The following is a 14,840-nucleotide window of genomic DNA, read 5'->3' as shown; positions in this document are numbered from 1 at the left end:
CCCATCAATTTAAGCACCAGTTAGACCATAAAACCATAAGACCATTGGAGCAGAATTAGGCTATTTGGCCCATTGAGTCAGCTTTATTTTTCCACTCAACCCATTCTCATACTTTCTTCCCATAACCTTTGACACCCTTACTAACCAAGAACCTATCAACTTCTGTATTAATTATACCCAACAACTTGGCCTCCACATCTGTCTGTGGCAATGAATTTCAGATTCACCAGCCTCTGGCTAAAGAAATTCTTTCTCACCTTTCTTCTAAAGTGCCATCCTTCTATTCTGAGGTTATGCCCTCTGGCCCTAGACTGTCCCACTACTGGAAACATCCTCTCCACATTCATGAAGAGATCCTACTTTAACAAAATATAGCATTCTGAAGTGACTTTCATAAAGCATAGGTTCCGCACAGTTTATGCTTTGACTGTCATGTGCTCCCTTCTGGCCAGCCCAAAACTGCCATTAACCCTTCTTGTGTTTAAAAATGCAACAGAAGTTATGAGCTCTTGACTTAAGATTATTTGAACAAGTTCACATCACCTTCTGATCAAGATTTTCAAGACAAATATTGGTTGATAACAGATTACTGTCTGATGATCTGACATCTCAAATCAATTCTTTCCTCACTAAACATCATTTACTTAGAGATACAGCGAAGAACAGGTTCTTCCACCCCAAGAAGTTGCACTGTTCATTGACTCACCTATTGCACCCTAGTCTAATCACAGGACAATTTACAACTGTCAATTAACCAACTAACCGGTACTTTGTACTGTGGGAGGAAACTGAAGCATCCGGATGAAACCCATGCACTCATGGAAAGGACGTACAATCTCCTTACAGAAGACACCAGAATTGAACTTCGAACTCCGAATCCCCAAAATGGTAACTGCTACACTACTGTGACCCTGGCATGATATTAAATTCAGAAAACTACAACACAGTGCAGGAATAACTGTTCATCAGGTAGACTGATGACCCATCACCCAAGGTCACTGGTCCAGAAATATCTCAGCAGTTCCCATGACCATTAACCGTGAACTAATTCTTAATTACACTGCCACAGCAAAGTTAACATGCTTTGCTCGGGGTATTAATAAAATAATTATCAGTGTTATTAATTCTTGCTGTAAATTAATGTAAAAATGCCCACCTCACCATTTCTATTGCTCTGACCTGCATGTACCATGGATATTTGAGGAGATTTCCCAAAATTCTGATGTCAGTCATACATATTAGCTACATCAACATCCCTCCACCAAATCTTCCTTTTCACAATGCAATCTCTTGCAAAGTGTTTGTTTAATATCTCTTCTAGCTTTTATTATTTGTTATTCAGTTATGGGTGTTGCATCTGTTGTTCATTCGCAATTCCCTATAAAGATACTGGTCGGCATTCTCCTTGGACTGCAGGCATTCAAAGTTCAGAAGGTCGAAGTACATTTATTATCAAAGTATTATCATGTATTATCACATTATACAACTTTTGAAGTTCATCTCGTGACTGTCTGTTAGGAGACGAATCTCAAGGTTGTATGATGTATACATACTGTGATAATAAATGTACTTTGCATTTTGAACTCCTGTAGCTCAAAAGAGGAACTGCATTTCCCAGTGGGTGGTAAATCTATGGAATTCTCTGCCCAGTGAAGCTATCTCAGTAAATATACTTAAGACAAGGTCGAATAGGGTTTTTGCATAGTAGGAGAATTAAGGGTTATGGTGAAAAGGCAGGCAGGTGATGATGAGTCCACCATGGCCAGATCAGCCACGATCTTATAGAATGGCAGAGCAGGCTCGACGGGCCAGATGGCCGACTCCTGCTTATGGTCTCTGTTCCCACACTGATATTACGAAGGAAAATACAAATTATGAACCAGAGTCAATGAAATAATAGCAGTGTATCTAAATCAAGATGATACACAGCTAAAATGGAGATCTGGAATTAGTAATGTTCTTAGAACATTGTTCTTCTTGGAAGCAGATTTCACATCGTAGTGAAGTTCTGTCAGAATGAACGTGATCAACTGTATTGTACCCTGGATCTAATATATGTTGCAACAGCTGTTTATCACAATGCAATTTGTAAATATTGAATTTAGGAACAAGTTTACTGATCAAATGAACTGCCCTAGCCTGAATAGTGTTCAGCTACTTGAGTGTTGTTGTGGATATTGCTAACTAAGCTAGTGATAAGTATTCCAGCACATTTTGCTTTGAGAATATAAGTAGTGGATCAGATTTCTGGAATCAGGAGAGGACCATAAGAAGATCGGAAGGTTTGAGTGTCCTGTGGACATGGACTCCAAGATCTCACTGATCCTCCACATTGCCAAGATTCTTACCATTTATATTATATTCTATCTTCAAATTTGACCATCCAAAATGAACCACTTTACACTTAGGCAACACGAGTGAATCTGCAGATGCTGGAAATAAATACAAAACACAAAATGCTGTCTGGCCTGCTGAGTTCTGCCAGCATTTTGCGTTTTGTATTCACTTTACACTTATCTGGGTTGAACTCCACCTGCCACTCTCAGCCCAGTTCTGCTTTCTATCAATGTCATGCAGTAACCTCTGACAGCCCTCCATACGATAAACAACACCCTCAACTTTTGTGTAATCAGCAAACTTACTAACCCATCCTTCTACTTCCTCATCCAGGTCATTTATAAAAATCACAAAGAGGAGGGGGTCCAGAACAGATCCCTGAGGCACACCACGGGTCACCGGTCTCCATGCAGAATATGAACCATCTACAACCACCCTTTTCCTTCTATGGACAAGCCAATGCTGGATCCACAAAGCAAAGTCTCGCATACTTTCTGAATGAGCCTCGCATGGGGAGCCTTATCAAATGCCTTACTGAAATCCATATACATCACATCCACTGCTCTACCTTCATCAATGTGTTTTGTTACATCCTCAGAGAATTCAATCAGGCTCATAAGGCATGACCTGCCTCTGACAAAGCCATGCTGACTATCCCTAATCAGATTATGTCTCTCCAAATGCTCATAAATCCTGCCTCAGGATCTTCTCCACCAACTTGCCCACCACTGAAGTAAGACTCACTGATCTATAATTTCCAGGGTCATCTCCGCTCCACTCCATCTCCACTCTTGAACAAGGGAACAATGTTTAAACCTCCTGGTACTTCTCCTGTCCCTATTGATGATGCAAAGATCATTGCCAGAAGCTCAGCAATCTCCTCCTTGACTTCCCAGAGTCGCTTGGGGTATATCTCATCCAGTCCCGGCGGCTTATCGAACTTAATACCTTTCAAAAGCTCCAGCACATCCTCTTTCTTAATGTCTATATACTCAAGCATTTCAGTCCACTGTAACTCATCCCCACAATTGCCAAAGTTCTTTTCACTGGTGAATACCCTAAATACCCTAAATTTTCATTCCCTAAATACCTAAAAACCTATTGATTACCGCTTTGAATCTTTCATCATGGGGCATCTGATATCAATTCTGCTTTTTTCAGTAATGATGGATAAGCTATTGATGGTTGAGCTTCTGGTCAATATCACAACTAACATGGGGTTGGTTGAAAATCTTTGTGAAGGAGGAGATCAGGAAAGAGGCCCTGCATAGTCATGAGAGGCAAAATGAAACAGTACTGAGAGGAAGATGCCAGAAACCACATAATCTCAGAGAAGTTATGGAAGAGAGAAAGAAAGAAAGTTTCGCTTCATTTGTCACGTGTACATTGAAACATTGAAGCATAAAGTGAAATGCATGACTTGGGTGAAATCATATCAGTGAGGATTGTGCTAGAGCCAGCCCAGAAATGTTGCCATGCTTCAGGTGCCAACATAACGCACCCACAACTTACTAACGATAACCCCAACTGTGCATCTTTGTAATGTGGGAGGAAACCCACACGATCAGAGGAGAATGGACAAGTGGCAGAAATCAAACCCTGATCAGTAATTGCTGGTGCCGTAGAGCAACTGTGGTAACCACTACGCATTGGTGCCACCCACATATAGACGATTGTCATTTTGGCCTGTTGTTGCCAGGCTGGTGGGAAGCAGCTTTCATCAATAGCCCTGCAGATTACAGCTCAACTGAATTATTTACATATAATGAGGGTTTCTGCCTCTATCACCCTTTCAGCAAATAAGTTCCGGACCCCAAGCAAAGCCTTGGCAAAAATGCCTTTTCTTCACCTTCTTCCTAATTCTCCACCAATTAATTTAAACTTATGCTCCCTTTTTTAGACCCATTTTTAAGGGAAATACAACAAGTACCTCCTGCTTATTCTTTCTGGGCTCCTCATAATTCGACTCACTTTAGCCTCTTCTTTTCCAAACAATTCTACCTTAACTAATCTTTCGTCATCGTCACATTTATCCAGTCCATGGAGCAACCTTTTTAAATATCCCTTTGTACTCTCGCCAATACAATCACATATTTAAAGAGGCAAATTAACAAAATGACCTGCATATTTTGGGATGTGGGAGGAGATTGGAACTCAACCAAGAAAACACATGTCGTTCCAAGAAGAGTGTATATCCTCACAGAGAGAACCCAAGGTCAGATGTGAACTTGGTTCACTGGGGCTCATGAGGCAGCAGTTACCACTGTGCCACCCTGATTTCTCAGTTCATTCTGAGTGAACGCTGGTGGTTTTCCTGTTTTTCTGGATTTATTTTCCCTGGCTTGATAGTAATGATACAGTGAGATCACTAAGCCGAGTTTACATATTGTGGTGGAATACGATAGTACTGCTGATGGTCGTCAGGGCTACAGGGATGCCCAGCTTCGAGCTGGCTGGTCTATTCCATTTTATATATATATAGCATCCTTGGTGTAACTGTGGACTTTGTCACCGCAAGTGTTGTGCTGCCATTACTCAATTAATGTTGTACTTAAACCCTTCTGTAGCACTGTTTCCAGTGCTGGGTAATACCCCACAAGACCCTGGTCAATGTGTTAGAAGCTGCTTACTCTTGGTCAAAGTCTTTAGCTATGTTAAGAAGTCCAACCAATCAACAAGTGCACCAATGCAGGATATAGCAGGTGAAGTTGGAGCAGAATACCATCTCTGTAGTATTTATCAAAGTACTTCCTGACATCTTCAGGTATCAATGTTTTGGATGTCCAACATCTGCAGAATTCCGTCTGTTTATGATCAGGGTTTTGGTTTAAGGATTTTGATGGTTTCCAACATCAGCATCCTTGAGTCAGTCAGCATTGACTGTCATTGTGTCCTCCAGCTACTGCAGCTATTCCAGCAGCCTTGTCCTCCCGCAGCCATCTTGTACCTGACAAACGGGTGGCACTTAGCTCCAGACTGGAGCAGTAGAGTTTCTGCTGCATTTGTATGTCGACATTTTAACATAACCCAATATTTCTGCCTAGTGCACCAAAAATTATTTGTAACTTACAAAAAAAATTGTTAGTACTACAAACCTGAAATAAATATAAAAATTTTGAAAATGCTCAACGAATCAGGTGCATCGGTGGATAGAGAAACAGAGGTAATGTGTCTTTCACAGAGGAGCGTAAACATCCAATTTGGATCCAATGATATACAAGCAGACTCGATGGGCCAAATGGCCTAATTCTGCTCCTGTATCTTATATGTCAGGTTGCCAAATCATTGATCTTCATTCTGGCACGTGTGGCCTACATGTGCTCTGAGTTATACAGCAGTGACAATGTGGCATAAAATATAACATTAGAGCAATGAACAGGCCATTCAGCCCATAATGTTATGCCAGTTTTAATTCTACTTTATGCCAAATATCCTCCTCATGTATATCCTCCATAACCCTCCATTCCCTTTCTATTCATGTTTGTATTTAAAAGCACCTTAAACACTAAACTGCTTTCTTCCACTAATACCCCTGGAAACCTATCCCAGGCACCTACCACTCTGCATAAAACACTTGCACCTCATGACACCTTTAAACCCCAACCTTAAAAGCAGGTCCTAACCTGGAGAAAATATTTTGACCGTCTATGCCTTTAAAAAGTCCCATCAGGTCTTCTCTTATCCTCCAGCACAACACAATTTTGTCCAGCTTTCCATTCAGTTTGCGTATAAGGAGAAGGTGGGAGTGGAGGATGCTATCACGTATTTGCTGCACAAATCACTCTCTCACGTAGAGGGGGTCAGTTGTGCTGTGAGGATTACATTCCTTGACTTCTCTAGTGCCTTTAACACCATCCAGCCCAAGATCTTAAGGCACAAACTAACGGAGATGGGAGTAGACTCTCACATGGTGGATTGGATAGTGGACTACTTGACAGATAGACCTCAGTATGTGCGGTTGGGAGACTGTAGGTCTGACACGGTGGTCAGCAGCACAGGGGCGCCGCAGGGAACCGTACTCTCTCCGGTCCTGTTCACCCTGTACACATCAGACTTCCAATATAACTCGGAGTCCTGCCATGTGCAGATGTTCGCTGATGACACGGCCAAAGTGGGGTGTGTCAGGAATGGACAGGAGGAGGAGTATAGGAAACTGATACAGGACTTTGTGATATGGTGCAACTCAAACTACCTGCGTCTCAATATCACCAAGACCAAGGAGATGGTGGTGGACTTTAGGAGATCTAGGCCTCATATGGAGCCAGTGATCATTAATGGAGAATGTGTGGAGCAGGTTAAGACCTACAAGTATCTGGGAGTACAGTTAGACGAGAAGCTAGACTGGACTGCCAACACAGATGCCTTGTGCAGGAAGGCACAGAGTCGACTGTACTTCCTAAGAAGGTTGGCGTCATTCAATGTCTGTAGTGAGATGCTGAAGATGTTCTATAGGTCAGTTGTGGAGAGCGCCCTCTTCTTTGTGGTGGCGTGTTGGGGAGGAAGCATTAAGAAGAGGGACGCCTCACGTCTTAATAAGCTGGTAAGGAAGGCGGGCTCTGTCGTGGGCAAAGTACTGGAGGGTTTAACATCGGTAGCTGAGCGAAGGGCGCTGAGTAGGCTACGGTCAATTATGGATAACTCTGAACATCCTCTACATAGCACCATCCAGAGACAGAGAAGCAGTTTCAGCGACAGGTTACTATCGATGCAATGCTCCTCAGACAGGATGAAGAGGTCAATACTCCCCAATGCCATTAGGCTTTACAATTCTACCGCCAGGACTTAAGAACTTTTTAAAAGCTATTATTAATGCTTTTTGAGATAGTGATTTAGATGCATATCATATTTTTTACTGAGTTAAGTATTGTATGTAATTAGTTTTGCTACAACAAGTGTATGGGACATTGGAAAAAAGTTGAATTTCCCCATGGGGATGAATAAAGTATCTATCTATCTATCTATTATAGTTCATAGCCTCTACTCCAGGCAGCATCCTGACCCTCTCTATAGCTTCCACATCCTTCATATAATGGGGTGATTAGAACTGTGCATCATACTCCGAGTGGTTTACATAGCTGAAGCAAGACCTCTTTACTCTTATACTCAACACCCTTACTAATGAAAGCAAGTACACCTTTTTAACCACCTCATCCACTTGTTTCGGCATTTGCAGTGAACTTTGTACCTAGACCTCAAGATCCGTTTGTACCTCAATGCTATTAAGGGGTCTACTATTAACTGTATACTTTCTCTTTTCACTTGACTTCCCATAGTGAAACAACTCCCGCTTGCGTAGATTAAACTCCATCTGCCATTTCTCTGACTATATTTGTAACTGAGCTATATCCTGCTGTATTCTTCGAGAGTCCTATACACTGTCCACAACTCCACCAGTCTTGGTGTCACCTGTAAACTTCATGATCTACCCATCTGCACTTTCATCCATATCATTGATATATATAGATCCTTGTAGAACACCACTGGTCACTGACCTACAGCCAGGGTAACAGCCTTCCGCCCCTACTCTCTGCTTTCTGTGGCAAGTCAGTTCTAAATCAAAACTTAAAATTCACCCGTGATACCATGCATCTTTATCTTACCAATTGCCTTAATAAAGTCGATGGAGACAAACACCTTAACATCATCAGGCTCCTTTATCATCTGTTTAAAACACTTGATCAAGTTTGTAACACCTGTTCTGGTCTGCACAAAGCCATGCTGACTGTCCCGAAGCAGGCCATGCATCCCAAACACATATCCCTCAGTAACTTCTCCACTAGTTTCTCTACCACGGATATGAAGCTTCTAGTGACCAGGATTATTCCTATTTCATTCTCGAACAAAGGCACAACATTTTTTACTCTCCAGTCCTCTGTGATTTCACATGTCGCTAGTGAGGATACAAAGATCTTTGTCAAAGCACCAATCTCTTGACTCCATCTGCCACAACAGACAGGATCTCCCGGTTGCCACCCATTTCAACTCTGCTTCACATTCCCATTTGGATATGTCCATACATGGCCTCCTCTACTGCCATGATGAGGCCAAACTCAGGTTGGAGAAGCAACACCACATATACCATCTGGGTAGCCTCCAGCCCCTTGGTATGAACATCGAATTCTCCAACTTCTGGTAATTCCCTCCCTCTCCCTTCCCCCATCCCACTTTCACTCTGCATCTTCTTCTAGCTGCCTATCACCTCTCTCATGATTCTGCTTTCTTCTACTACCCATAGTGCTTTCCCCTTTCATTTCTTCTTCACCTCTCCGGCCTATCCCCTCCCTGCTTCCCCTCCCCCACCCCTTGATCTTTCCTCTGATTGGATTTTCACCTGGCACCTTCCACCCTCCCCCCCACCTTCTTTATAGGGCCCCTGCCGCCTCCTTCTTCAGTCCTGACGAAGGGTCTCGGCCCGAAAAATTGACTGCTCATTTCAACGGATGCTGCCTGACCTGCTGAGTTGATCCAGCTTGTTTGTACATCTTAATCTCTTTACTTGCTTCTTTCAATATTCTACCCTGGTGATGAATCCTTCTTAATGCTTTTCAAAAGTCCCAGCTCAACCTCTTGCTTAATCTCAAAATGTTCCAGCACATTACCATGCTTCACTTGGCCTTCTCTATCTCCCAAATCCTTCTCCTTGGTAAATAGAATCATTGAAACATAGAAAACCTGCAGCACAATACAGCCCTTCAGCCCACAAAGCTGTGCCAAACATGTCCCTACCTTAGAAATTACCTAGGGTTACCCATAGCCCTCTATTTTTCTGAGCTCCATGTACCTATCCAGGAGTCTCTTAAAAGCACCGGCAGCCCATTCCATGCACTCTGCGTAAAAAAAACTTGCCCCTGACATCTCCTCTGTACCTACTTCCAAACACACTAAAACTGTGCCCTCTCATGCTAGCTATTTCAGCTCTGCAAAAAAGCCTCTGACTATCCACACGATCAATGCCTCTCATCATCTTATACACCTCTATCAGGTCACCTCTCATCCTCCATCGCTCCAAGGAAAAAACGCTGAGTTCACTCAACCTATTCTCATAAAACATGCTCCCCAATCCAGGCAACATCCTTGTAACTCTCTCCTCACCCTTTCTATGGTTTCCACATCCTTCCTGTAGTGAGGCGACCAGAACTGAGCACAGTACTCCAAGTGAGGTCTGACCAGGGTCCTATATAGCTGTAACATAACCTCTCGGCTCCTAAACTGAATCCCATGATTGATAAAGGCCAATGCACCATATGCTTTCTTAACCAGAGTCAACCTGCTCAGCAGCTTTGAGTGTCCTATGGACTCGGACCCCAAGATCCCTCTGATCCTCTGCACTGCCAAGAGTCCTACCATTAATACTATATTCTGCCATCATATTTGACCTACCAAAATGAACCACCTCACATTTATCTGGGTTGAACTCCATCTGCCACTTCTCAGCCCAGTTTTGCATCCTATCAATGTCTCGCTGTAACCTCTGACAGCCCTCCACACTGTCCACAACACCCCCAACCTTTGTGTAATCAGTAAATCTACTAACCCATCCCTCCACTTCCTCATCCAGGTCATTTATAAAAATCACAAAGAGTAGGGGTCCCAGAAAAGATCCCTGAGGCACACCACTGGTGACCGACCACCATGCAGAATATGACCCGTCTACAACCACTCTTTGCCTTCTGTGCAATGAATTAATCAGCACATTATGCCCTGGCCTAGTGCAGAGTTTTATTTTTGGCCAACATACACTGCTGATTTAATAGGTGTATCCAGGTGGTTACAAAACAATGTCCAGGCCAAGGAATTTCAGAGGACAGTTTCCCACTGTGATCGGCTCCCTCTCTGAAAGAACTTTACCATATTCCCCTTCCCCAGCTATTTCCCCATAGCTGGGTAAATATTTACTTTTCAAGCACAAATTCCTTGTGAAACTGGTGAATGACTTTGCTTTCATCAACCCTTCAGACCGTGCACTCCAGCGAACAACAACTTGCAATATCATATCTCTCCCACTTACTTGTTTTTTTTGTCAGTTGTCTCAGAGTCAATTGCTGCACTGTGGCGACCCAATTATTAGCACACTCGAACCGGCTGATAATTAGCCAGCGTGCAGGCACAAAGGCTAGGTCCGGAACAAAGGGAGAAAGCCTGAGGCGGTGTCAGTACGTGCCTCTCGAGGCATCCGGCGGGGGAGGGAGGCTTTAAAGCAAGACTGTGAAGTTGGAATAAACTTTATCTTTGACTGCAGTTTACCGACTCCGTGTCGTTATTTTAGCGCTGCGTGTAGCACACCGCTACAATTGGTGACCCCGACGGTCCAAACGTTTTTGGACCGGAGATGAACGACGCCGCATCTGTTCATGCGGTTTCCTTGAAACTGCCAAGCTTCTGGACGCTACAACCTCAGTGCTACAGCACCATATTAACAGCTGAATACTTAACAAGACATCATATATTTCAATCCATTATTGGGTATATTCCTAGTAACCAAATTGGCTTTCTGATTCCTTTAATACCTTGGTATAAAGCACTGATATTCCTGAAATATTCAGATACTATGACATCTTAAAAGTAGCAAGAGGAAGCCACCATGATCTCAGTAATCATCAACACGAGAATTACTTTTGCATGTTCGCTACTGTCACCAAGTTGACAATGCAGTTTGGCATCATTTGTTAATTACTGTGTAGTCATCTAATCTGAGCACACTGGCAAGGCCATCAAACTGTGGGGCAGTGCATGACAGAACAGCAGGTAGTTGTACTTGTATTTAAATTTCACTTCCACCCTTATGGGAAACATCATTCTAATTGTTAATAATAGAGCCAGGACTAGGATTGAGTCAAGGGTGATTGAACAAATTGTCTATTTTGTGACACAACGAACAGAGACACCAATCTATTGTGAAAGAATCTCTGTGTTGTAAAGCCATATTTACTGTCAATAAGTAAGTCAGCTGACAGTGATCAGAGCCGCAGTCAGCCATTCCCACCAGCAGCTTGGAACTGTGGATTAGTTATTCCCAATGTCAATCATTTGGTCATCTGTACTCTGTAGCCATTCTTGCATTCTATTTAATTCTATTCGGCTGAATTTGTAGCGAGGAAGGATGGTGGTAAAAGGAGAGCACATGCCATTTCTCAATGTGGTTTATAAAAGTATGCTTTTGTGAAAGTAACCTCTGAATCACCTACAATCTTCACCAAAAATAAGTCAACACCAGGATTACTCAAAATTTTCAGTGATGGCCTTGAACTTTAGAAGAGAACTTATTTGTCTTTTTAGTCAACATAAACTGCTGCATGTGATCACAAGCGAAGAGGACAATATTAACTAAAAAGGGCGCACACAGCAAAGGTTGTTGCTACACTAAATAGATAATGGTCACACAAACAGAAGGGAATTCTTTGGATCCACACAGAGGAGGGCAATGAGGCAGTAGGGGATGAGGATCTTTTAAAGTTAGCTCTAAGGCTATTTAAACCAGCTACATGGGGGTTAGACTTTACCTGACATCATTTTCAGAGTATCGCCTTTGCATATCCTCTTTATTCCTTTGTCTCTTCCCTGTCTCGTCCTCCTCTTCTTCTTCCTCCTTCTCCTCCTCCTCCTCTACCCCCTCCTCATCCTCTTTCTTCACCTCTTTTTCTCCCTCCTCCTCCACTTTCTCTTCCTGCTCCTTGTCCTTTGCCTCCTCCTCCTCCTCATCTTTCTCTTTCACCTCTTCCCTCTCTTCCACCTCCGCGCGTTCCTCTTGCTCACATTCCTCTTGTTCTTCCTTTGGTTTGCTTTCTTGCCCCATATCCTCATTATCCTCTTTATTCTCATCGGGGTTTGCTTTCTCCTCCTCCCCGTCTTTCTTTATTGCCTCTTCCTCCTCTACTTCAGCCTCCAGCTCTGCCTCTTCCTTGTTCCCTTCTTCCCCTCCCTCTTTCTTTTCTTCTAATGCTTTTGACCGCCTGAAGATCAAAGTGCAAAATAATGGAGGCATGCAAGACAGAATAAAACAAAAAAATGATATTAGCTGCAATTAAAGGAATGAAAGAATTCCAAAAGGAAAAATAAACTAAAATTAAACAAGCAAGCAATCTATGTAATAAACATTGTTTTGTATCAAATCACAGATAATTCAGAATAATTCTAAGTACAGTCAATAATTTATATCTATTTCTATACCAGATTTAATTAAGAAACAAACCAAATATTTGTAAATGCTATTACAATATTATTTTATGAATTTGTATTTCAACAATAACAATTGTAGCTTTACACATAAATATATAATATATAGCAATTGACCAGCAATGCTGATGCCTCTTGACTAGAATTGGGCCCTTGATCTATGACTTTGTTTTCCATTAACCTGATTTTTAAATGTTGGTTTATTGACTCAACTCATTGACAAGGCAGTAATCTGAGGAGCACATGGAAATCCAATTGCAAAAAGAAACCAAATCTATCTTTATCTAAGAAGGCCTTCATATTGAGAACGATTACTTTCTAATTCTGCTTTAACCTTTAAACATCTTTTATCCATGTGGTATTTTGTGTATGGGAGGATCAGCAATATTAATAAGAAAGCACCAATGCACTGAAATCCAAGAGACAAAAGAAAGTAATGAATTAGAGCTAATGGCAGCATTTGATTTGGTGCTATTCAGGCAACCTGACCAGAAGTAGTGTTGGAAAAGTTGATACACAGTACATACTTCAGTTATGAAGTAGCTCTTCTATTGTAAATTCTACACTAACATTGTGATATGCAAACAACATAGATGTTTTGTATTATTTTCTAACAATCTTGCTAATATTTATTGTAGCTGTGAAATATAAGAAATGAGAGCATAACCAGCTTGATAAGTAACTAGTTACATACTTAAGAACTGATTTGTTACTCAACTGAATGCTTTTATACTCTGTTGATGTACTTATGCCAACCCCGAAAAATCACAATATGCTCCTTTAGAAGACAAGTTGAGCTGCTCTTCCCATTATCACTCTCCTAATTTCACGGTTATAATTCAAGTTTGGCAGTAAGGGGAAACACTAATCTAAACAAAAATGAAATTGACTTCGCTATTTTGGCCCTTGGAATAATTGCAATGTAGAGATGTGTCTCTTGTAATAAGTAAATGTCTTGTAAATGGGGATTATAGTGATGTTAGTGATGGTACTTGTAGTGTTGGTGGCGGTGGTGGTAGCAGCAGAGCATGGGCATGGAATAAGAAAAATCTTTGCCTGGTCACCAACAAATAAGCTGTTTTTTTGTTTTTCCATAAGAAATCTGGAATATATTCAATACACTTCTTCGTGAAAGGGATTACTAGAATAACATGTTGTTTTAGTATTTATTTTTTCCAAATGAAAGATGCTTGCAACACTGCTTTGATTTACAAACTGGTTAATTATAGAAAAATGTATATTTTTGATGTGAAGAAACATTGGAGAAATGTTGGCATTCAGAAGCATTTGGCATCCAAAAGTATAGTGGCAGACTTCGCAATCTGAATTTGGAAGTTCAAGAATTTTGTATTAGATACTGCCACTGTGGGAATCCCAGACTTCATGCTGTTTAAATGGGTAATTGCTCAGGGCTTTGCTCAGAACTGTCAGCATAGGCAGAGCTGGGTTTATAACCTGCGGTCCTTGGACCCCTTGCTTAATGGCATTGGTCCATGGCATTAAAAAGGTTGGGAAGTCCTGGGCTAGAGTGATGCAGTTCATAATAATTACTGCCTTTACAAAGTAGATGTTGTGAGAATGTGGAGTCAAGGCACGGGGCTTAAAGTTTTAAAGTAAGTAGATGGCCAATTTGTAATGAGGAGACACTTACGTGCTCAAAAGACTGTTCTCAAATGGAACTCTTTACCCTTAAGGAGTATGAATATTTCTGCTGCAGAGTACATTAAAGACATACAGAGAGAAACTTATGCAAAGGTAATCAGTGGATTCTGGTGGGGAAACAGAAGCAGTACAGAGAGTTGTGAATGGAATACAAGATTAATCATGATATTGGAAGTGTCAATAACTGTCCTATTCCAGCTCCTACTTCTAGAGTCCATACAGCGTGGATACAGGCCCTTTGGCCCAACAAGTACATGCAGATCCTGGTACCCACCCAGTTCATCCCAATTAACTGCACTAGGCCCATATCCCCCTAAGCTCCTTTCCTCTATCCATCTGCTCTTAACTAATTTCTTGCAGTCTTTTGAAGAGTGAAACACAATGGACAATTGTGTAAGATATTTCTGAAGCTGCACTATTGAACACATTTGTTTCATTATATAAACAACGTTGTCTAGTGTATAATAACAATGCTATTTGCTGTGCAGTGTCTTTGTGAGTGCTAATGACTCAGCATTGCCATTTGCACCAGGCAACCCTGGTTATCTCAATGCTTAGCAATAATGTTATAATACTGAGGTCTCTGAATGTCTGAAATGGGTTGTTGTATAAATGAAGCAACATTCCAAATATAAAACTTACTTAAGGTATAAGAGTGAAGTACTATC

The 14,840-nt window shown here is 41.6% G+C and overlaps 1 protein-coding gene across 4 annotated transcripts in view; it reads right to left on the bottom strand.

Annotated features, from left to right (window-relative positions):
• rims2a (regulating synaptic membrane exocytosis 2a) overlaps nt 1-14,840 on the bottom strand; it is a 1,051,530-nt gene that overhangs the window by 180,838 nt on the left and 855,852 nt on the right. The window contains exon 22 of one of the 4 annotated variants that reach the window (XM_073052040.1): nt 11,838-12,287. The exons of 2 other annotated variants lie outside the window; for them this stretch is intronic. In XM_073052040.1, coding sequence (XP_072908141.1) covers nt 11,838-12,287 — 450 coding nt within the window. Of the gene's footprint in view, nt 1-10,345; nt 10,461-11,837; nt 12,288-14,840 lie in introns of those variants that run through there. One more of the 4 variants, XM_073052022.1, reaches the window with a different exon arrangement.

Source organism: Hemitrygon akajei, chromosome 1, assembly GCF_048418815.1.
Source record: "Hemitrygon akajei chromosome 1, sHemAka1.3, whole genome shotgun sequence".
Classification (NCBI taxonomy): domain Eukaryota; kingdom Metazoa; phylum Chordata; class Chondrichthyes; order Myliobatiformes; family Dasyatidae; genus Hemitrygon; species Hemitrygon akajei.
This window is presented reverse-complemented; position numbering and strand designations above follow the sequence as displayed.